Source organism: Watersipora subatra, chromosome 11 (assembly GCF_963576615.1).
Source record: "Watersipora subatra chromosome 11, tzWatSuba1.1, whole genome shotgun sequence".
Lineage (NCBI taxonomy): Eukaryota > Metazoa > Bryozoa > Gymnolaemata > Cheilostomatida > Watersiporidae > Watersipora > Watersipora subatra.
The window spans coordinates 7,391,352-7,414,866 of NC_088718.1; the positions used below are offsets into that span (position 1 = coordinate 7,391,352).

Consider the following 23,515-nt stretch of genomic DNA (forward strand, 5'->3'; position numbering starts at 1 on the left):
CCTAGTACGAATTATATATATATTATACATACATATATTATTATATATACTATCATTATATATATACTACTATTATTAATAATATATATATATTATTATATATATTATTATATATATCATTACATATATTATTTTGATATTGAATCTCTCCTAGTAAGAATTATATATATATATATTATAATATGTTACACATATATATTATTATATATACCTGGGCAACAGCATCATCTCTCTCCCTCTCAGTGTTAGCCAGGAGCGTCACATGCTCTCTCAGGGCGACTCGGACTGCCTCAGGATCGAGATCGGCTGCTGTCGATGCAGATTCATCTAATGCTGCTCTAGAAGGAGACATTGACCTACGAATCGGAGAGTTTGACCTAGATCTCAGTCTATCCGGTGATCCGGTGCGAGGAATAGGGGAGCCCCTTCCATCTGTAGTTGTTGTGTAGGTGTTGTCAAAACCTATTAAACACAACTTATGCTCAAGGAACTGGAGAGACGTCTCAAAATGCGAGTGCAAACATCCAGACATAGACCATGATTTTTCTACATCAAACAGAGATGTTATATGATGGAGTTTTCAACTTACCTTTTAAATTTCAGGAAAAATAAAATATTAAAAAAATACTTGAGTGATAATTTTAATAGTGTAATTCACAATGACAAGTCCTAATTTGCCATTGTGTCTGTCTGTTAGTCTCCGTGAATATCACATTTTTTGGCCGATTTATAATCTATTTTATCTTTTATAATTTATATTAATAAACCCTAATTGTCATTGCGTGTCTGTTAGTCTGTGTAAACACTATGTATTTCCACATTTTTGGTCAATTAAATCCAAACTTCACAAGCACATGCCCCGTGCCTCCACCAGTTCACTAAAATATTTGGTTTCAAAACTCCATTTGGTTCCTGAGTACCAGCCTTTTAAACACCCACCTGCTGGTTATCTGTTTGACAATGAAAAAAATCTCAGGCATCGCAAGCCTTAATGCTAGTGTAATTTAAATCATAAGGAAATCAAAGGAAACAAGCCAATCAGCGAATTTGGCAAAACCAAGTCTGCTCCTAAGAAACTAGGAATGCCGGTGAAACACTGGGAAACACGCCGATCCCATAAAACTGTTAACAAAACTTAAAAACTGTCGGAATCCCAGGAAACTGGGATCGGTTGCTAAGCTTGTTCACCATACTGAATATACAGCAGCTGACCCACCTATAAATCTGACAGAACTGAAAAATGTCAGATTAGGGATAATAATGGTTAGTTGTCTCCTCTTAGCATTAATAGTCCATGTATCATGGAAAAGTCTATGAGGATGGGGTACGCAAGCAGCATCACAATCCGTGCACTGTATGTTTCGAGAACTAAAGGTCAATTCCTATACATATTGATTAGTCAAAGAGGAGGGGGGGGGTGAGCACCGTACCGATGGTATTCATCAGTAGCAATAACTGAGTTTTAGATTAGAGGCCATTTTACCAATTTTACCATCGGAAATAACCTAACATCTTATTACCATATTTACTAACAGCATCCAGAAAGTTCCGTAAACTATTTCTGTTGGCATGTAACGACAGACATCATTTTGTTCATGATTACAATATAAGGTTATACAAACTGACTTGTTTACATTAGGCTGCTGCCTAGCAACAGAAACACCAGCAATTTCCTTACTACTGAAGGACTCTGTACTCATGCTTTTAATGACACTGTACAACATCTGCTAATATTCATATTAGGCGAGAGAACAAAACTCTTCGCTGGCCATAAAAGTTTATCCAATAACCTTTCATTACCCTCCCTTTTTTAAAACCACAAGTAAAATGGTTGTCGTGGCCACAATATGGATACTTTAATGCGAGTACCTTTGGCAGGAGAGGTCGGTCGGCGACGAGGACTGGTGCTTCTAGGTCGCAGGCTCCGCCCATCGACGTAATGGTCTTGTCTGAAACCTATAGAACGTCGGAGAGACGAATGGATACTGGCAAGTTTGTACTCCAAATCTCTTTTTGCCCCTTCAAGACGAGCCAGCTGGCTTTCCAACGCCTCCACACGACCCTCGGAGCCATTAAGAGCTAGCTTAAGCTCCTAAAATATTGACAACTTGAAATAAAACAATGAAGTGAAATTTTTTGTACAAGCTACAAGTTGCTCGATTAGTCCCAAATCTATACAAGGGAAAGTAAAATGTTAGCACTGGAGACCACATGGCAGATGATTCGTCGCCATGATACAAGTCAACAAAAAAACAAGATGTTCACGGTGTGAGTTGCCATATTGCCAATTATTTGAAGATGTGTTCATTGTTACGGAGATAAGATACGAAACATTTTTATAAGGTGAATATGGTGAATTAGTAACATATAGACAAGGCATATACCGTATATCCTGCATATAAACCAAGTTTAAAACTCAAGGAAGAAAGTTACTAACTTGGTGAGTCAGTTTATCTGCGCACACCTCTGATCGCACTCGAATGTGATGACATTATGATAACTTACATGTACTTCCAATAACTACAACTCGAGCCATTTTAAGCATGCGGCTAGTAGCCTGTTACAGTTGGTTTTATACCGTACGCTTGAAGAAAAGCCGCGTGAGAAGATTCCTTGAAAAACATGCAATGAAACAGCGCATTTTGCTTTTTTCTGCCACTTTTTTGTTCTTATGATAAATATAGTTAATATGGTTAATAATAGTACACTGTGACAGCAGTAACAGTCTGACAGCAGTAACAGTCTGACAGCAGTAACAGTCTGACAGCAGTAACAGTCTGACAGCAGTAACAGTCTGACAGCAGTAACAGTCTGACAGCAGTAACAGTCTGACAGCAGTAACAGTCTGACAGCAGTAACAGTCCGTGAGTAAAAGCTACTGTTATAAAATAAAACAACAATAATGGTTATCATTTTCGTTTCTTCCTTTCTGCAACCTTTTGCTGTGATAGGTGCGTTACGATTGGTAGGGTCGGCTTATATATAAATTTTGTAGATTCACTGTTTTAGGGCTGTTTTTCTACGGTCGGATTATACGTGAGGATATATGGTATTTAAATTTAATCTAGTAATTATAAATGAACTCAGGAAACGATAAAAATAAAAACCAATTTAGTTCACATTGCTGAATTTTTCTCGCTCAGCTATCAGTGCTATAATGTATTTGTCACACATGTGTAGATATGACATGTGAGTATGTGACAATAAAACATATCCCTTACTAGATTGATAACATATATTCAACAAGATAAAACTCCTGTGATACGACTGTCAAAATACCAAAAATGATTAGGGAATGTCAATGGGTGGAAAACACCTGATAGGGCCAACATGAAACAGCCTACAGGTTAAACAACAAGATTGAGTCAAATAAATATTGTAATAGCATCAGTAGTAATAGTAATAACGACAGTAATAGTAATAACGACAGTAATAGTAATGACGACAGTAATAGTAATAACGACAGTAATAGTAATAATGATAGTAATAATGACAGTATTAGTAATAACGACAGTAATAGTAATAACGACAGTAATAGTAATAACGACAGTAATAGTAATAACGACAGTAATAACGACAGTAATAGTAATAACAACAGTAATAGTAATAATAACAGTAATAGTAATAATAACAGTAATTACCATCCATAAGTGTTAGATCAACTACTGACACCTGCCACCCTATGTCACTCACCTGTATCTCCATACTCATGCTCTCTAGCTGAATCTCCAAGTTCCTCTTATTGTCATCGAGTCTCCTCTCAGAAGCCCTTGACTCCTCCAGCGCGAGTTTCAAGTCTTTTTCAACGCCTCGCGCCTGATCTTCGAAATCGGCAAGTCTGCGCTGTTGGTTCGAAAGTTCCTTTCTGAGAGCTTCTCTCGAAGCCTCTGTCTCCACTACCTACAGATGAAAGCATTGTGAATTAATTTTAGGCAGCAACACAGTGCACAAAAATACAGCATAAAGTACAGGAGCTGACTCAAATACAAGAGCTGACTCAAATACAAGAGCTGACCCAAACACAGAAGCTGACCCAAATACAAGAGCTGACCTAAATACAAGAGCTGACCCGAATACAAAAGCTGACCCAAATAAAAAGCTGACCCAAATACAGAAGCTGACCCAAATACTGATTATAATACTTAACCTCTGTACCGGTGTCACTTACTGACACTTACACCATAATCTGGCATTTTTAGTTCAAACTCAAGCAAGTAGTCAGATCTACAGTAAACAGAACTATACTCATCGCAGAAAACTGAGTGTTGGAATGTATTAAACTAATGCTTACAGATAGTCACCTGATGAGTACAGTCACATGTCATGACTTCGGAAGGGAACATATTCCCTCCAGATAAGTATAAGTTAACATATTTTAACACTCTTGTTATAATATGCATGTTTATGACAACTTCTACTATAACAAGAGCAGGGTCTATATATCCATCCACCTGAAGCCATGGTCAAAGGTTACAAAAAAGATTGCATTCAACGAGATTCGAACTCACGAAAACCAGCTTCTTACACCAACACCCTTTCGACATTTCAGAATAACTGAGCATATACATATTCTCTGTTTGATTGATACACCTGATAATTTCTCACAGAGCACTAGACTGCAAGGATACTAGGATACATGATAAATAGAGCACACACGACGAGACAGTGATGACCGCAGAAAATAATGCCGAAACACTTAACAATGAGTTGGGGGAGCTCGATAGATTTGGTTATACAATAAGTTGGGGGAACTCGATAGACTTGGTTATACAATGAGTTAGGGGAGCTCGATAGACTTGGTTATACAATGAGTTGGGGGCAGCAGGTTAAGCTGTCGATAAACTTACCTTTTGCTTGAGTCCAAAGTTCTCCTTGCGACTTCCTTCCTCCCTTTCCTCATCTCTTGCCACCCGGCTCTGCAGCTCGTTCACCTCTGAATACAACTTGGTCTTCTCGCCATCGAGCATCTTAATCTGGCGCCTCAGTTCCTGAAGTTCCCTTCGAGCATCAAGGCGGGCTTTCTCTACCTCCCGTAAAGTGTTGCGTAGTTCACTCGACTCTTTCTGTATGCCTAGTTTCTGCTCCTCCATTACTATATAACAAATTAGAATAAGTTTACCAGCTGATGAGAAGGCGACTCCCTATGAATGTATTTCACTTACTTGGACAACTTCGCTCCAAAATGAGTACCTATACAGATTGACTGGTGTGAAGAGCCTACGTAAGAGAACTCATAGAGTAGTGTAAATGGAAATGCATAGAGTGATGTACATAGACATATAAGAACACATAGAGCAGTGCAAATAGTCCTGTATGCAAATACATAGAGTGATGCACATATGGGAATACATAGAATGGTGTAACTACCTATGTACGGGAATACATGAAGTGATGTAAATAGTCACACATGGGAATACATAGAGTAATGCACATATGGGAATACATAGAGTGATGTAACTAGTCACACATGAGAATACATAGAGTGATGCACATATGGGAATACATAGAATGGTGTAACTAGTCACACATGATAATACATAGAGTGATGCACATATGGGAATACATAGAATGGTGTAACTACCTATGTATGGGAACACATGAAGTGATGTAAATAGTCACACATGGGAATACATAGAGTAATGCACATATGGAAATACATAGAGTGATGTAACTAGTCACACATGGGAATACATAGAGTGATGCACATATGGGAATAGATAAAATGGTGTAACTACCATGTATGGGAATACATGAAGTGATGTAAATAGTCACACATGGGAATATATAGAGTGAACGTATTTACGGACTGTGTGTTATACAAACTATACACAAACTGTGTGTTGACCAGATGTTACAAATAACTTTATCAAGCCTTGATGCCAGTAATTTATGTAATAAACAAAAGGTCAGGCATCCCACATCCTTGCTATCAAAAGTCATCTTAACAGCTGCATCCAACTCACTGGATACTCTTTGTCTCAGCTCCTGAATGCTGCGGCTGAGGTCAACCTTCTCAGCCTCAGTGGCCTTGACCTTATTCCTTAGTTCACTCGCCGTCTTGCAAACCGTCTCTTTCTCTCGTATTTCGTCATTCAAATTACGTTTCAAGTCAAATATATGCTTGGTCTGCAGCTCTGTATTCTCGTCAGCTGCAATTGCACAGGCGACATTTACACACGTAGACGCTCGAGACAAATTACGACAGTTAATTGTGACAGGTCCTGCAGGTGGTTAATATAAACAGACAAATTCAAACACGCCTGCATGAACTGAGACAACGATTGCAATGTGTGACATACGGAACTATACAGGGAATGACATAGAAAAACTGAAATATATCCAGAAAAAGCATTAATGTCGGTGTAAAAGAAACTGTTCCAGAAAAGTCGAGTGAGGTACCTTCTCGAATCTTTCTGTTGGCCTCTATCAGATCTCTTCTGATGCTGTCTCGAGTTTCCTCTGCCATCTTTAGTTGCACCTTCAACTCAGCCACCTGCAAAAAAGAGCCAAACGCATAGTAAAACGAGTGTCTTTCAGCCCACACGTGTGACGTGGATGATACGGCCAGTAGAATGATCCCTAAACAGTCAAGGGGACGAGAACTGATGACCCCGTATAAGAGGTCATAGTTCACTTGTAAAACTCAGCTAGCACTGGTCACTACATCCACTACTTGCAGCACTCTCAGCATACTACAAGTAATCCTAAATTAAGCTTTACATATTAGTTAGGCAAACTTCAATATGAACCTAAAATTAATTTATAAATGCTGCGAATCAATTGTTTTCCCTCAACGTTTTAGAGTTTAGAGCAACGCTGGGACAAATCGTGTAGAACCAATTAGATTGACACTTCATAGGATACCCTAGTACCGACCTCTCGGAGGGCAGCCTCCTTCTGTCGACCCAGCTCCATCATCTGTCGGTTGAGGTTGCTCACCTCCTTGGCGTGGTTCTCGCTCGTCTCCTCAAAATGGTTTCGGAACTTCTTCATATCAGTTTCGAGACTCGCGATGCTGTAAGAGAGACAACCTAGTAATACTACTAACATAATCTGATTATATTAGTCACGAATGCAGCCTAGAGCCAACCATAGACATACTGCTGTAAGTAGATTTTATCTAAAACTACACACTGAGTCTACAAGTATGGTTAAAGATAAATGTGCACAAAATTTTAGTAGAGTTTATCAAAAGTATCGGTATTTTTCTATCATTTGTGATGGTTTTTTATGTTCAAGGTGATTCGATTGCAAGGATGTTCCAAGAGTAAGATCGACAAAACTTGAGCGTGATGCTCAAATCAAGCAAAAGTGCGATTATGACATCTATAGTCGCAAAGAGACTGACAGAATAGAGACACATAATGCTGCAACTTGAACGCATACGATAGCAACTAGCTATGTCATTTCGCCCGTATTCTCTCCTGAGCATTTTAACCGCGATCAAAATTTGTCGATTTTAATCTTGAAACATCCTGGCAATCAGATCACCTCAAACATCAAAAACAATTATAAATAATAGAAAAACACTGATACTTTCTGATAAATCTACTAACATTATGTGCAAGTTCATCTTTAAATACATTCACAAAGACCAATTAAGTTGACAGTTACTGACTGCACCACACAGATATCCTTTATGTAATCATGCAGGTAGCTACTAGACCTGTGTTCATAATAAATGAGGTCATTCGTTCACATATACACTACTCTCTGCTTGATTGTTTGCCAAACATGAAAAGGAATGATGCAAATGAGACACACACAACAGTATTCAATATGGCCACTGCTATAAATCAACATAATCCACTGACACGTACTTGGATTTATCCTGTTCTGCCCTTGTTGCTGCCTCCATATGAGCTCTATCTAGGTCAAGCTCTGTGTTATGTAGGTCACGCTGTGTATTGGCCAACTTCTCAGCTACCGCACTCTTCTCTTGCTCAAGTAGTGACAGAGCCTGCCATGCAACACAATTCATTTAGTGGCTTTTAGAAAGCCTGTGGGAAGGTAAGCGAAATATAATGACATAGAATAGAGGGACGAACTCAGGCAATCTGAATCTTCAGATGTTGGACCAGCCTTGAAGCGTGTTACCCATCATATACATATCTATATCTATCTACCTGCTGCTTTTCATTCTCTGCAAACATGAGACTGTTATCTCGATCCCTCTGAGTAGTAGACAACTCCTGTTCCAGCTCCGCTTTCTCCTGTTCAAACCTTTCAATCATCTCCTCTTTATCACTCGTATTACCTTTGATGAGCTGCTCTCGTGCTGCCTCCATTTCTGCTCGCTGATTCTCCTACAAGTCGCAGACAACAGTGAGCATTATTCAATGAGTGAATGAATGTCTCAGCATGTTATAGTAGCTCGTCTTTCCCTTTGGAAGATGAGAGGAATTATATTTATAATAATATATATAATATAATAATATATTATATATATTAACATATATATAATATATATTATATAATAATATATTAATATTAAATATATAATATTAATATATATTATATAATATTAATAATATATATATATTATATATATATTAATATATATAATATATATATTATATATATAATATTTATATACTATATATATAATAAAACTATTACAAAAAGGGTAAAATTTTTCCGTGCACATTTTATAGAACTCATCAATCACGTGTCCAATATCCAGTAGCTGTGATTGTTGTGCACAACTTAATGTTTTCCAAGATTCCAAGATTATAAACTTTTCAACAGAAAATGAAATATGAAATGTAACAAACCAGGAATAACCTATACACTAACACTTTGACCTCTATGTAGATTTTGCTCAACTAAAAATGAACCTTTTCGCGAGTGAGCCGCTCGACATCTTCTTCGTGTGCTGCCTTTTCATTCTGCAAAGCCAACTGCAATTCGCTCTCCACTGTCTGCAGACGCGAGTTGAGACCGTCTCGGTTCTTCTCAAACTTCTCAGCCTCGGACTGCAAGTTTGACCTCAGTGATGAGATTTCATCTGCAAAAAGTAATTCGTATGTAGGTGTTGTCCTTGACCTCTGAACAATTACTGAGCCTCATTTCACAGACGTAGCTTCAACAGAGTCTTTCTTTTCAGTTTTTAACTAGATGCACTGCTCAACCGCAAGTTCAAAGTTACATAATTTATTATACAGTAATTCTTCACTTTTTGCTGTCAGGTCAGGACGGACAACTACAAGGATAAGTGAAAATCTATGATATAAAAACTAATTAACTCAGATCCAATGAAGTCATTTTTCGTTAATCGTACGTATTCTCCTCTTTTTCTTAGACGATTTAAAGAGTCAAGGGTGTTCCAGATGTTCTGTGCACTTTTACACTTCCCAAGACGTAACAGGAAAATAGTGAACTTCGACGGCTGCCAGCACAATCATGCTCATGGAGAGATCTCACTGGGCCAGAGTATAAGAGCGATTTATGCATTTTGTGTAATTTTTTCTCTATTTTTTGTTTCTTTTTATTTTTTTAAAGAATATTTTTTACTCCACAAAGTACAAAAGCTGCAAAAGGTGAACAGTGAACTATTCGTATAACATCCGCTAGAGAAAAACCTAACAGTGGACTGTATTACGCATGTGACTACTAAAAAATTCAGCATCACCTATACAGCAGAACGATAAATGATACAACCTGGAATACTTCATCAAGTATGCACCATTACATACCCCAAATAAGATTGAGCTCCTGTGGTAAAAATTTAACCAGAAAAATTGGCTCATTCAAATATAGGATCAAAAGTTAATTTTGTTTGTTTAAACAATGGTTAACTTGAGCTAAGCATTGTTAAGGATCGCTATCTGATCCCCCCTACTATACCATATGTTTAAACTCCCCTACTAGCTCCAGATACTTACTCTGTAAAGACCTCTTGTTGACAATGAGCTCCTGATTCTCGCCCTCCAGCTGTTCCTTTCTTGTCTCAAGGTTGCTGTTTACCTGTTGTTGCTCATACAAGGCCGTCTCAAGAGCATCTTTGTCACTCCTCAGTCCACCGATTATCTGCACACAGAATCCTAATATTTGAGCGGGAAAAAATTGATTTTCATTTGCTTACAAAGTTATATTCTGTCAAAAGGAAACAGCTTCCAAACCACAGAATGTCTAAAAGAATAATAATTTATTTAGAAACTAAAATTGGTTTAATTGAGATGATTGATCCTAAACATTGCCAACACCCGTAAAATGAAGCGACAAGTCAAACCAACTTCCATAGTGAGCGACTGTCTCCTATTTTACAGCAGATACTCAAACTAAGAAAATACATGACACTAGTTGTCCAATAGGTCAATAATCCTCGACGAGCAGACAACTTCAGATAAAAAAGAGAGCTGTCATTGTACACACCTCAGACTGTATCCTGTTTTCCCTTTCACTGGCTGTCAGGTCTACAATAAGCTGAGCCTTCTCCTTGGTCAGCAGCTCCTTCTCCTTTGCTATCCTAATACAAGTGTCATTCGTCTTATCGACGTCTCGTCGTGAGTTCACCAACTCTTCTGCCAACGAGTTCTTCTGCCTGATGGACTGTGAATTACAAGCAATAAAGGAGCTATAGTCACATAGTGGGATGAAATCAGGGAGATCATACGAGACATGGTATGCCAAAGTGGCAGCAGACTACTGAAATTAATATATTCATATTTTAGTAATATACGAGGTCTGATCAACAAGTTCCAGGAATGGCTGTATTGTTGCAATATAGATAGTTTTACAAACAAACTAAATTAGTCTCCTTCAAAATACATTCCTTGAGAGTCTATACACTTAGTCCTACGCCGCTGCCATTGCTCAAAGCAGTGACAGAAGTCCGCTTTCTTCAGGGCCCGCAACTCCGAAGTTGTATTTCTTTTAATTGATTCGATGTCTTCAAATCGTTCACCTTTAAGGGAAAATTTTAACTTTGGAAACAACCAGAAGTACAGGAAGCAAGGTCTGGTGAGTACGGGGGATGAGGCACAATAAAGATGGAGTGTTTGGCACAGAATTCATTCACAGTCAAAGATGTGTGTGCTGGGGCGTTATCATGATGTAACCTTCAACCACCTGGCTTCGCTAAAGCTGGTCTTTTGCGCCTGATACTTTCTTTCAAACGCCTTAAGATATCTCTGTAAACATACTGATTAACAGTAGTTCCTGGAGGTAAGAATTCTTTGTGTACTATTCCATCAATGTCAAAGAAAACAACCAGAAGCGTTTTGATCGCTGACCGTGACATCCTCGCCTTCTTTGGTCTAGGAGACTCAGGTGACTTCCACTGTGAACTCTGCATTTTGGTTTCAGGGACGTACCCATACACCCAGCTTTCATCAGCTGTTATAACAGTTATTAGGAAGTCGGGATCATGCAGTACTGCTGTCTTAAGTTCGCTACAAATGTCAGTTCTTCTCTGCTTTTGATCATCATTCAGCAAACGTGGAACAAACTTTGCAGCTACCCTATGCATGTTAAGATCATCTTTTAATATTTTATGAATGGTACCAAAAGAAAGCCAAGTTTGTTGGCTTATTTCTCGTATAGTAACACGGCGATCAGCGTTGACTATAGCCTTTACAGTGTCAATAGCAGTGACAGTCCTTCGTGATGTTGGAGCTCCACAGCGTTTATCGTCTTCAACCTCTTCTCTTCCTTCTCTAAACCGTTTGTGCCATTCATAGACTTGTGTTTTCTTTAGGGACTCATTCCCGAAGGCTGTATGCAACATTTGAAGGGTATCTGATGGTGATTTACCGAGTTTGGCACAAAATTTTATACAGACACGTTGTTCGTTTTGATCGGCCATTTTGAAAAATTCGCCGGAAGATCCACACTAGTCCGTGATTCAATTAATATTGCTTAGCAACGACTACGAATTTTGGCCTAAAACTTTTTGTACAAACTTAGGAGTTGTTCTTTCGTTTGCAACCATGAAAAAGTAACTCCGACATAGACTACTAGTCATGATAACACAATTCCGGGAACTTATTGATCAGACCTGGTATTTTGGATATATATATCGCATGTACATTCCTTCTGAGTGTTTAAACCGTGATCACATTTTGTTGATTTTAATTTTGAAAGTAATCTAATCTTAAACATCAAAAACAATCGTAGATGATAGAAAAATACCGATACTTTCCGATAAAATCTACTAGTTTCATTCAAGTTCATCTTCAAGGTTTCCATGTAGGAAAACTTACAGCGTTGAGACTATCTGTCACATCAGCCTTCTCCTTGCTCAGGTACTGAATCTCAGTCTTGAGCTGTTCTATGTTTCCTTCAGCTATCTCTATGGTTGTGTTAAGCCCCGCCTTCTCTGTCTCGAGTTCCATCTTTTCTTGTTCTACCCTCAGAAGTTCTTCTCTGATACCTTCCTTGTCGTTCTCAACAGCGTGTCTATCAGCCTGAAAGACAGTGTCCAGTAAACTATAAATGACATTAGAGATGGCTGGCAAAGCTCTATTGATCAGTGATCAGAGTATACATCTCTAAACCAATTTTTGTGTTAGTTTTATTTATACTAACAGTATAAATAAAACTGTACTAAAGCTAGTTAGTACTAACTAACTTTAGTACTCGTGCACGGTGAAAACATGTCATGTGTAATAACTATGTGCATAATTATTCCATGACACTGCAAGGTGATTCAGTGGGGCAGTTGGTAGTGCGCTTGATTGGAAATTTGGATATAGAAGTTCAATTCCTGTGTGTTGTAAATCTTTTTTCCTAAAGCTCCTAGCGTGCCTTTGGACAAACGGACGAACACGGCTCCTATTTTAGTAATAAATTTCAATTCAAAAATAGTTATTTTATAACATTTTAAATTTTACTTTTGTACTAAATTTTCAAATATATTAAAAACTTATTTATGAATTAAAAACCCCAAAAACATGTGCCAAATCAGCGAGCATATTTTTAATCCATGCCATCGAAAAAGTCAAAATACGACCCCGCATTTAAATTGAAAGTTGTGAATGTAGCTTTGGAAACAACCAGCCAAAATGCTACTGCAGATTTTGACATCAATGAAAAGCAATTCAACGAATGGAATCAAATACTGGAGATGTCAAGTGAGAGTGACCCGACTGATGACTTCATTAAGTGAGTAGAAGTAAAGAATTTTTTCATTTTTTAGCGTTTGCGCATTTCCACAGTTAATTCAAACTGTATTATGATTATCAAATTATAAATAAAATGATTATTACAAAAAAATCTTATTTAATGCATTAATATTTTATATAACTCATTTATATATGAGCTATATCTACATGTATATCTTTTCATTATATGTAACATTAAGTTTCTCATGTGACAGAACCTTAACCCCGACCGTAGTGAGAAGTTTACAGTTACAATTTTTAGACTGTGTGTATAAACCGCACCCCAAACTATTAAAGAAAATTATAGGTTCACAGATATGGATTATATACGAGGATTTACTGTATAACGGAAATACGATTCTCGAAACAACCTAAAAATACATCTACTTAAGCAGACAAGTTGAAGTAGGTGACCGACCTCTAGGGCGGAGTTGCCCTCCTCCAACTGCATTACAATCTTACTCAGCTCGACCTTGTCTTGTGCGAGACCCTCATTTAGTGCCTGCATCTTAAGCAGGGAATCTCTCAGCGCGGCCTCTTCAGACCTCAACGCGTTGATCTCCACCTCTAAAAAATTTTCCAAATCTGAACAGCCATCTTGGAAACTTGGAGCAAAGATATTTTAAAGATGAGCTTACACAAAACTTAACCCTGTCACTGCCAACCATGTACAAATTTGGCTACCGGCCTAGTGCCAGCCATTTCACCGAAAATTGCCGATATTGTTTCATGACATGTATACAGTATTTTTTCAATTTCAATCTCTATCTAGAACATTTTTGTTACATATTTTATGTTGCCAACATCTTAACCAACATTGCTATGCAAAGATTCAATGGAACTATACTTTGTGCGATGATAAAGCAATGAGAAGCTACGATCGATGCGAAGCTAAAACGATCCTCCACAATGTTCCTTACTCTTACAAAACCATTACTTTCACCACTATCAGAGACAGTGCTGCTGCTTTAATTATCTGTATAATCACGAATATCTGAATCTGAATTGGCTATAATGTCATCAACATAACTAATTACCTGTTTTATGACTCGCGCGCGGTACTTAATGAACTCACACAAAAAATGTTCGTTTTTAGACTAAAAATTCTAAAACAAAAGTTTAAAATTGCTTCGTTGTTTTAGGCTAATTTTATAGAGAAATCTTCGGACAACACTGTCAATTTCATAAACGTCTTGAAGAATGTGGGTTATGTTGTCGACGAATAATAAAATTGAGTTACCACACAATTACTGGGAAACTCGCAAAAATGCGTCTATGGCAGTGGACTATAGAAAACGCATAAATGCGTCTATGGCAGTGAAATGGTTAAGTAGATTTTATCAAAAATTATTGATATTTTTCTATCATTTGCGATAGTTTTTGATGTAATGCTGTGACTACCAAGATGTTTTAAGACTAAGATCGATAAAACTTGATCACAGTTAAAAAGCTCAGAAGAAACATGCATGCCAAAATGACATCACTAATTGCACAGCTCTCTAGTTATTGATATCGGCTAATGCGTTCAAGTAACAGCCTCTACTCTGTCTCTTTGCCGAAGTGAAAATATAGATTCACAATTGCGCCTTCGCTTGAATCTGAGCGTTTAATAATGCGTTACAAATGAGAGAGAAAGGCAGTCGTGCGACTAGTGACGTCATTTTGGAACATATTTTTCTTCTGAGCGTTTTAACCATGATTATATTTTGTCGATTTTAATCTAGAAACATCCTGGCAATCAGGTAACCTCAAACAAAAAAACTATCGTAAATGTTGGAAAAATGCCGATACTTTCTGATAAAATCTACTCAAATTACATGTGAGTTCATCTTTAAACAAAAACAAGTATCCAACACAAACATTTTAGCCCAAGGGAGAAGAGAAACCGTAGTAGGTAATGTGCATGTAACTAGCCAAGGTTAGATTTAAGGCTATCTTTCCGACATCCCTAGCTTTGTGTAGAATGGCTCTACATCCAAAACTAGAGTCAACCAATCAGAAACCAAATGGCCTGTTGCTAAGCAACTGAAGAATGCTTCTACTCATTCAACATATAATGTACAACTCCACCACTCAAAGACCATGTACCTAATTCAGCATTCTGCAGTTCAACTTTAGAGAGAGCATCTGCAGTTTCACCCTGCTCTTGTCGCAGGCAATCCTTCTCAAGGAGAGCCTTGTTCAGCTGTTCTTTAGTATCGACAATTTCCTCTCTCAGCTTTGAGTTTCTCATCTCTATCTGCTCTATCACCTTGTGACTAGATGAATCAACAGAACAAGATAATGTTTTCATGGCAGCAGATAAACCACTGATCTATCTGAACAGTGGCATAAAAGATCACGTCAAGATATACCAAACACTCCTAAACACACACTAGCTGAATGCCCGGTGTTGCACTAGTAAAAAAGTTTTTGAAAATTAATTTTTAATCAACATATAAAACATTTACCATTTCTACTTTTAACTGAAGACATTTGTTTATTTCTGTATGTGCCACAAGTTTAACTAAGTCTACGCTACATCTACCTATATTTATAGCATTTGGGGAAAGTCTGGGCACGGATTTTCTTCTCATAGTTCAAGTGTGCTAGCTGAAAAGTGCGTATTTTAACCACTCGGCATTAAAGACTGGCGAGTGTAATAAGTAAGTGCACAATTATTAGTATGGCACAAATTAGTATGGCAAGGTGGGCACGTGCCATAGTGAATAGTACGCGTCTCAGCAAACCAGTGTTTTCGAGATCAATTCCAGTACTAAGCGGTTTATCATTCCTATAACTTTATCGCTAAAACCGGACATTTGGATGACAGACCAACAAACTCTTAGATTTATATATATAGATTGTGACACACTCTTTTTACAAACCAAGGAACGATAGTCAACATTGAAGAGAAAAACATACCATCGCTGGTTTTCCTTAATTTGCCTCTCCTTATCGATGTTTACATCTTCTTTCTCATCTTCCAGATTGTCACGCTGTCGCTGCAGCTCTGAATTAGCCTGTTTCAGCTTGTCACACTCGCTGTTCAGTTCATCTATCTGTTCATTTAGCTGCAGCCTCAGTCGCTCCAGCTGACCTTTCTCGCTGCCAGTCAAATCCAGCTGACTCTTGTACCTCTGTCGATCTCGATCACTTGCATCCTGTTCCCTTCGGCTGCCAGACAATAAAAGTTGCTTACAAGAAATCTGAGGTAAGCTGAAACACTGAAATACAAGTGGATGCAAACGAAGGGTTTCGTTTAAAATTTTGGCAACTGTTCCATCTTGGAACTTTATCGAAGTACCTGACACAGGAAGTACAGCGATATTTGGTAGTAACCATGATTTACTTACAAGTTAACTGATTTAGACGACCCAAATGAAAGTGGGATAAGCAGCGTCTAATCTTGCAGGTGCAAAAGTAATATATTCATATTTCATTGACAACCATTTATGAATATTTATTTATGATTATTTTATGAATATATTTATGATATTAATAATTTAATCATAATTTATTATTGCAATTTATTAATTAATAATTATTAAGTATTATTTATCCAAAATTTATTTATATCCATAATAAATATTTATGTTTGTGAATATTTATTAGTTTACATTCAGAATAAAACACACAAAAACACTTTAGCGCGCATCTACGATTACCACAAAGCTAGAGCTATGAAAAAAGCGCTAGTAGAAAAACAAACAAAAGGATGTACTGGAAAGGACTAAAAGACAGCAAGCAATAAAGGTACCAGTTAAAATGAACCAAATACAACAGAAAACAGGTACTTTTAAGGTACTTACGCGGAGTCAACCTGTTCCTTGTAGTCCATAAGCCGTGTCTCTAATTGTCGCACCATTGCGTCCTTCTCTCCGAGCTCTTTCCCCAGGCACTCATTCGTCTCACGGGCCGATATGAGCCTCGCTCTCAGCTCACTCACCTGAAGTTGTCGCTTGTTTAGCGCAGCTTGAACAGCCGAAAATGTTGAGTCAGCAAAGGCTGGAGACCTTGACCTCAGTGGTGATCTGTTGCAAATAAGATGACAGTTGAAAATTACCCAAAAAATGTTAGAATAAGTCTGCTGTCTGCAACCTGTACTATAATAAAAAGCCACGCTTGAAGCATTAAAAAAAGATTTTCTCAAACAAGAATCAAACCCGCATATTCAAATACGAAACCAAGCGCTATATCACTGCGCCACAAGACCACTGTGCAGCATCACAGAATAATTATGCACAAAGTGATTACACGTGACAATCTCATCGTACTAGTATGAATTATAGCCGCTTGTTACAAAAGAGACACCAGAACAGAGGTGACAGAAACCACTTAACATGGTGTTAAGGTAATAAAAATGAGAAACGTAGGCCTGCGCCACCTTCGCTCGACTGCATCCTTTTTAAAAACTGTTTTCACGTGTTTTAGTACACTCCTTAACATTGAATTGAACAGACAATTGAATCACCGAGTATGTCTAAACTGGTTACAAGTGCAATCCATCCACTCAAGTCACTCAAATAATCTTTTCATAGTCTTGAGGAAGAATTAAAAGCATACCTGGCTCGAGAACTTGGTCGGGGAGATCTTTGCACAGGACTGGGAGAGCGAGCAGTGCGATAGCTTATGCTCTCATGGACATCATCGTCTAATCTCGAATGATCTGCGTCGTTGATAACGGCCTGTGCTATGTCTCTGGAAAGAGAACAACGAAAGTCATGACATACTATGTATATCTGCCTCAAATAACTGCTGTTGACATTCATTATAAAGGATCACAAGGACGACCTCACTTAGTCATCTCCTACAAACACCTCTAAAAGCCATCTCTTACACACCACTGTTATAGGCACCAGCTACAGCGACAATCTGAGCACTTTAACCACGATCAAGTTTTGTCGTTTTCAATCTTGACACATCCTGACAGTCAGATCACCTCAAACATCAAAAACAATCGCAAACGATAGAAAAATACCGATATTTCTGATAAAATCTATTAAAATTGTGAGCAAGTTCATCTGTAGGATGCATTTGAATATGCAAAATGGCCACTACATAGTATAGACACCAGTGCAACTTGACAATCATCTACCAGAATTGACAGACACACTAGTACTTCCATGCATGTCACCTACCGGAGTGACGTGTGAAGGTTTTCTGTCTCCTCCCTCAGCTGTCTAGAGGTCTCATGCTCCGTCTGATCGGCAGCCACTTGCTGCTCCAGTGCTGCCACTGATCTCTGTAGCGTTGATAAGGATTTCTCCTTTTCAGCAAGCTGTATCTTCATCTTTTCATTAGCCACAGTCAGCTCGTTGATCCTGTAAAAGTACGCTTAAGTTAGTGATGGTTGGTAACTCTATGGTCACCAGAATCACTGATCAGTGTTACAAGACCACAAACTACTTCTGGCATAAGTACGCTATAAGTTAGTGATGGTTGGTAACTCTATGGTCACCAGAATCACTAGTCAGTGTTACAAGACCACAAACTACTTCTAGCATAAGTATGCTATAAATTGGTGATGGTTGGTAACTCTATGGTCACCAGAATCACTGGTAAGTGTTACAAGACCACAAACGACTTCTGTCATAAGTAGAAATCAAGAAAATGTGCAAAGAAAGTCATGTTAATTTTTTAACATTGGATTGTAACTATGATGCATTGAAAGTCAGAAATGACTTGTAATAAATTGTCCATAAATATTTATAAAGTTCAGTTCAGAACATATATGACCTTCTAGTACGTCCCTCTAACAGTATTTAGTCAAATAAAATGAGTGGTCTTTTGACGAACTTGGGAAGTGAAATTCGTTTTGACCCAACCCTAAAACCCTACCAAATAAGTTCAATGATGTTTGAGACGTATGTCTTCTATCCTATAAAATCGCATTATTGACGTAAAGAAATATTCTACCATGTTTCAGTAACTAAAAAAAATGAAACTTGATTCCTATGTCAACTGTCAAGGTTCGGCTAAAAGCTGTTATCATTGAACCAAAACATGATTTGCACATATGGAGTGGATGTTCGAGAATTTAATCGACTTCTTTGCATTTTTATAAGCATTCTCAAAAAAGAATGTCCTAGTTTCCTGTAACCCAATTCAATATTAGCTACGGCTTTTTTAACATCAACACTGGCCCCAGCAGCTACAATCACAAGGCAGTTGCATTTTACAATTGCTGATCAATTGTTCATAATAAATTTTAGGCACATTTCAAGTACCAATTACTGGCAAAAAGCACTTATGTTTTAAAGCCATTTTTATAAAATACTCGAGAATGTAAAATATGTTCTTGCCCTAAGTCATTGTTACACTATTTGACATCCATGTTAGTACATTGAGATTAGATAAATTTTAACTATGTCAGAAAGTTCCAACAAAAGTTTTAACTTATGTCCTCTTAAGAAAAACAAACCGAACTTCTGGTATCCAAAGGCGTGATCAGCTGTTCGGCAGAAAGAGAGTTAACACTTTAAAGCCTAGTTTTGTAAACACAAGCAGGTCCCCTGATCCAAGACCGTATTAATAACTTTCCATCATCTGTGAAAACACTTTGAATATCTCAATGCCCTTTGAACAGAACATCATATTAGAGCTCAGAGCTTGCAGAACTAAATGAGAAAACAGAAATCAAACAGAGTAAGTAGTTTGTTATCACACTCTTTCAAAGAAGTGACATTTTAGAGTTAACTGAAGAAACATAATGACTGCAGTACAGCGAGTCTGATAGAGTGTGTATATTTGTTATGTACACAGAGTCTGATAGAGAGTGTATATTTGTTATGTACACAGAGTCTGATAGAGTGTATATTTGTTATGTACACAGAGTCTGATAGAGTGTGTATATTTGTTATGTACACTGAGTCTGATAGAGTGTGTATATTTGTTATGTACACTGAGTCTGATAGAGAGTGTATATTTGTTATGTACACAGAGTCTGATAGAGTGTATATTTGTTATGTACACAGAGTCTGATAGAGTGTGTATATTTGTTATGTACACTGAGTCTGATAGAGTGTGTATATTTGTTATGTACACAGAGTCTGATAGAGTGTGTATATTTGTTATGTACACTGAGTCTGATAGAGTGTGTATATTTGTTATGTACACAGAGTCTGATAGAGTGTGTATATTTGTTATGTACACTGAGTCTGATAGAGTGTGTATATTTGTTATGTACACAGAGTCTGATAGAGTGTGTATATTTGTTATGTACACAGAGTCTGATAGAGTGTATATTTGTTATGTACACAGAGTCTGATAGAGTGTGTATATTTGTTATGTACACTGAGTCTGATAGAGTGTGTATATTTGTTATGTACACAGAGTCTGATAGAGTGTGTATATTTGTTATGTACACTGAGTCTGATAGAGTGTGTATATTTGTTATGTACACAGAGTCTGATAGAGTGTGTATATTTGTTATGTACACTGAGTCTGATAGAGTGTGTATATTTGTTATGTACACAGAGTCTGATAGAGTGTGTATATTTGTTATGTACACAGAGTCTGATAGAGTGTGTATATTTGTTATGTACACAGAGTCTGATAGAGTGTGTATATTTGTTATGTACACAGAGTCTGATAGAGTGTGTATATTTGTTATGTACACTGAGTCTGATAGAGTGTGTATATTTGTTATGTACACAGAGTCTGATAGAGTGTGTATATTTGTTATGTACACAGAGTCTGATAGAGTGTGTATATTTGTTATGTACACAGAGTCTGATAGAGTGTGTATATTTGTTATGTACACAGAGTCTGATAGAGTGTGTATATTTGTTATGTACACAGAGTCTGATAGAGTGTGTATATTTGTTATGTACACAGAGTCTGATAGAGTGTATATTTGTTATGTACACTGAGTCTGATAGAGTGTGTATATTTGTTATGTACACTGAGTCTGATAGAGTGTGTATATTTGTTATGTACACTGAGTCTGATAGAGTGTATATTTGTTATGTACACTGAGTCTGATAGAGAGTGTATATTTGTTATGTACACTGAGTCTGATAGAGTGTGTATATTTGTTATGTACACTGAGTCTGATAGAGTGTATATTTGTTATGTACACTGAATCTGATAGAGTGTGTATATTTGTTATGTACACTGAGTCTGATAGAGTGTGTATATTTGTTATGTACACTGAGTCTGATGGAGTGTGTATATTTGTTATGAATAGAAGAACAAATAGTATTAGTGTAAAACTCTTGTTGCTGAGAAGAAGCTTTCTAACTTTGTCTATTTTTAATCCATCATTACTAAGAACTTCAATCAGTGTGTTATTAGAAACTAACGTTCCGTCAGCAGCCATTTTTCATTTCTCGATCGGTTAGAGTTTGCCCTCAGTATTATATTATATCTCAAGAACTAGCAGTCCGATCGACTTGAAACTTTGGAATTACACTAAAAATGTAATATGCTCAGAGCATCCAAATTGCATTATCCTAGGTAAACACGAAGTACGGAAAACAAACCACGCAGATGGGTTTACTTGGGTGTAAGATCAGATGACAAAACGATTCTCCTAACTATCTCAGAACCAGGCTTCAAAGTGTTAAACATTCTTAGCAGAGACTCAAAAGAAAGTTTACACATCACCAGCACATCATGCATCGTGCAGTTTGTATTCTTAATGGGAAATGAAGCAATCCAAATGCCATATTCGAATTTTTAATTAACCATATTTAATGTAACCAGAGCATGTCCACAAATAACATGAACTCAATTAAAAACCTGCAAGTCTTTAGTGACTACCTGATTTCTGACCTGATTTTTGTCCATACAAGTGCCTAAGTACTGCTCACCTGGCATTGCAGTCGTCTGTGGTTGAATCAAGTCGACTTTGCAAATCAATACAAGCTTTAGTTTTCTCTCGTACCAACTCATCAAGACTTGACTTCTCCTGCATGTACTGGCAGCATAAAAAGTACATAGACACAGCTGCCAGTGCTAAAAGTTCATAGTTACATTGGAAGCAGCCATAGACTGCATGCTAATGACTGTCACAGCTGGAGCATTTTAATACAAACTTTAAAATAGCACTTGATAAAAATACTTGACTTAAGAGCTATCAATCTTAGAGAAAGGTTTCGAATAAATAAAAAGAGAAAACAATCCCTAAAATTCTGAAAAGAATAAACTCGACAAAATCAAACAATGAATAAAGCACACAAAACCAGACGACTATGTTTACTATAATACAGGCCGTGTCTGTTCATTCTAAAACTGCGGTTGGATGTTGAGATAAAATATCACTTTCAACAGAATTCGAACTTGCAACACCTTCAACAGCTTTCAGCTTGATCGACCAACACTCGCCCACCATCTAGAATTTCTTAATAATTGTGCATATAGTTATCCTCTGCGCTTTATCAGCACACCTGACGACCTCCCACAGCACACCTGACGACCTCCCACAGCACACCTGACAACCTCCCACAGCACACCTGACGACCTCACACAGCACACCTGACGATCTCACACAGCACACCTGATGACCTCACACAGCACACCTGACAACCTCCCACAGCACACCTGACGACCTCACACAGCACACCTGACGACCTCACACAGCACATCTGACGACCTCCCACAGAGTACCTGACGATCTCACACAGCACACTAGACTACCAGTGTACTAGCACTGAATAGTACCACAAATGTTACCTTGACATAATACTCACAAGATAGCTCAGTTAATATATGACATATAACCTATAGAAGAGGAGTACTATCAATGCAAATAGGAACCACGCCCACAGTATGCATACCTTGTCCGTCTGGATGGAAGACCTGTTCTCTTGTGACCTTTGGTTAGCATTGAGATTGAGACAGGCTGAGTGCATGCTGCGATGCACCCGGCTTAAATCAGCTCTCACATGCGACAGATCTCTTTCCGTCGCAGACTTCATCTCAGTAAACTGTCGTCGAAAGGCGACGACAGATCGCCAGAGGTTGAGGAGCCGAGAGTGTTCGGCCGAAAAGTACTCATTGAATGACTGCTCTTCTTCCCTCCACTCAGCCTCCTTCGCTTCGAGCTCCTCGCGCGCCCGCTGCCAGTCATTTGTCAACCTGTGGATATCTGCTGTCAGATTCTGATTGGCTGCCGTAGCTTGGTCAAGCTGTTCTCTCAGCATGGAATTAACGTGAGCCAAAGAGGCGGCTCTCTGCTGTTCCTGTCAAGTGTAAAGCAATCGTAGGTTACTGGCTATGGAGATAAATGACATTTGAAAACGGCGATGAAGCTCACAAAATATCAATAATCTCTTACGCGAATGTTTTTAATTCAATTGAGCATGAAATCAAATTGGAGCACGGAAAACTAGAAGCTGGTTTTTATCTATTATTTTCAGTAGTGCGCTATATAAGTGTGTTCTACTATATAAGTGAAATAAAACTTCACTAATTGAAGTAAAACAGAA

The 23,515-nt window shown here is 37.8% G+C and overlaps 1 protein-coding gene across 1 annotated transcript in view; it reads right to left on the reverse strand.

Moving 5' to 3' along the window:
* Window positions 1–23,515, reverse strand: part of LOC137408146 (rootletin-like) — a 45,355-nt gene that overhangs the window by 11,232 nt on the left and 10,608 nt on the right. The window contains exons 7-27 of the mRNA XM_068094538.1: window positions 22,865–23,269; window positions 21,899–22,005; window positions 18,224–18,406; window positions 17,649–17,783; window positions 16,895–17,116; window positions 16,008–16,259; window positions 15,192–15,361; window positions 13,522–13,670; window positions 12,204–12,407; window positions 10,375–10,551; window positions 9,885–10,029; window positions 8,838–9,007; window positions 8,127–8,306; window positions 7,821–7,960; window positions 6,877–7,015; window positions 6,400–6,493; window positions 5,964–6,149; window positions 4,848–5,092; window positions 3,694–3,900; window positions 1,870–2,092; window positions 212–462 (exon numbers count right to left, since the gene is read on the reverse strand). Coding sequence (XP_067950639.1) covers window positions 212–462; window positions 1,870–2,092; window positions 3,694–3,900; window positions 4,848–5,092; window positions 5,964–6,149; window positions 6,400–6,493; window positions 6,877–7,015; window positions 7,821–7,960; window positions 8,127–8,306; window positions 8,838–9,007; window positions 9,885–10,029; window positions 10,375–10,551; window positions 12,204–12,407; window positions 13,522–13,670; window positions 15,192–15,361; window positions 16,008–16,259; window positions 16,895–17,116; window positions 17,649–17,783; window positions 18,224–18,406; window positions 21,899–22,005; window positions 22,865–23,269 — 3,984 coding nt within the window. The remainder of the gene's footprint in view (window positions 1–211; window positions 463–1,869; window positions 2,093–3,693; window positions 3,901–4,847; window positions 5,093–5,963; window positions 6,150–6,399; window positions 6,494–6,876; window positions 7,016–7,820; window positions 7,961–8,126; window positions 8,307–8,837; window positions 9,008–9,884; window positions 10,030–10,374; window positions 10,552–12,203; window positions 12,408–13,521; window positions 13,671–15,191; window positions 15,362–16,007; window positions 16,260–16,894; window positions 17,117–17,648; window positions 17,784–18,223; window positions 18,407–21,898; window positions 22,006–22,864; window positions 23,270–23,515) is intronic.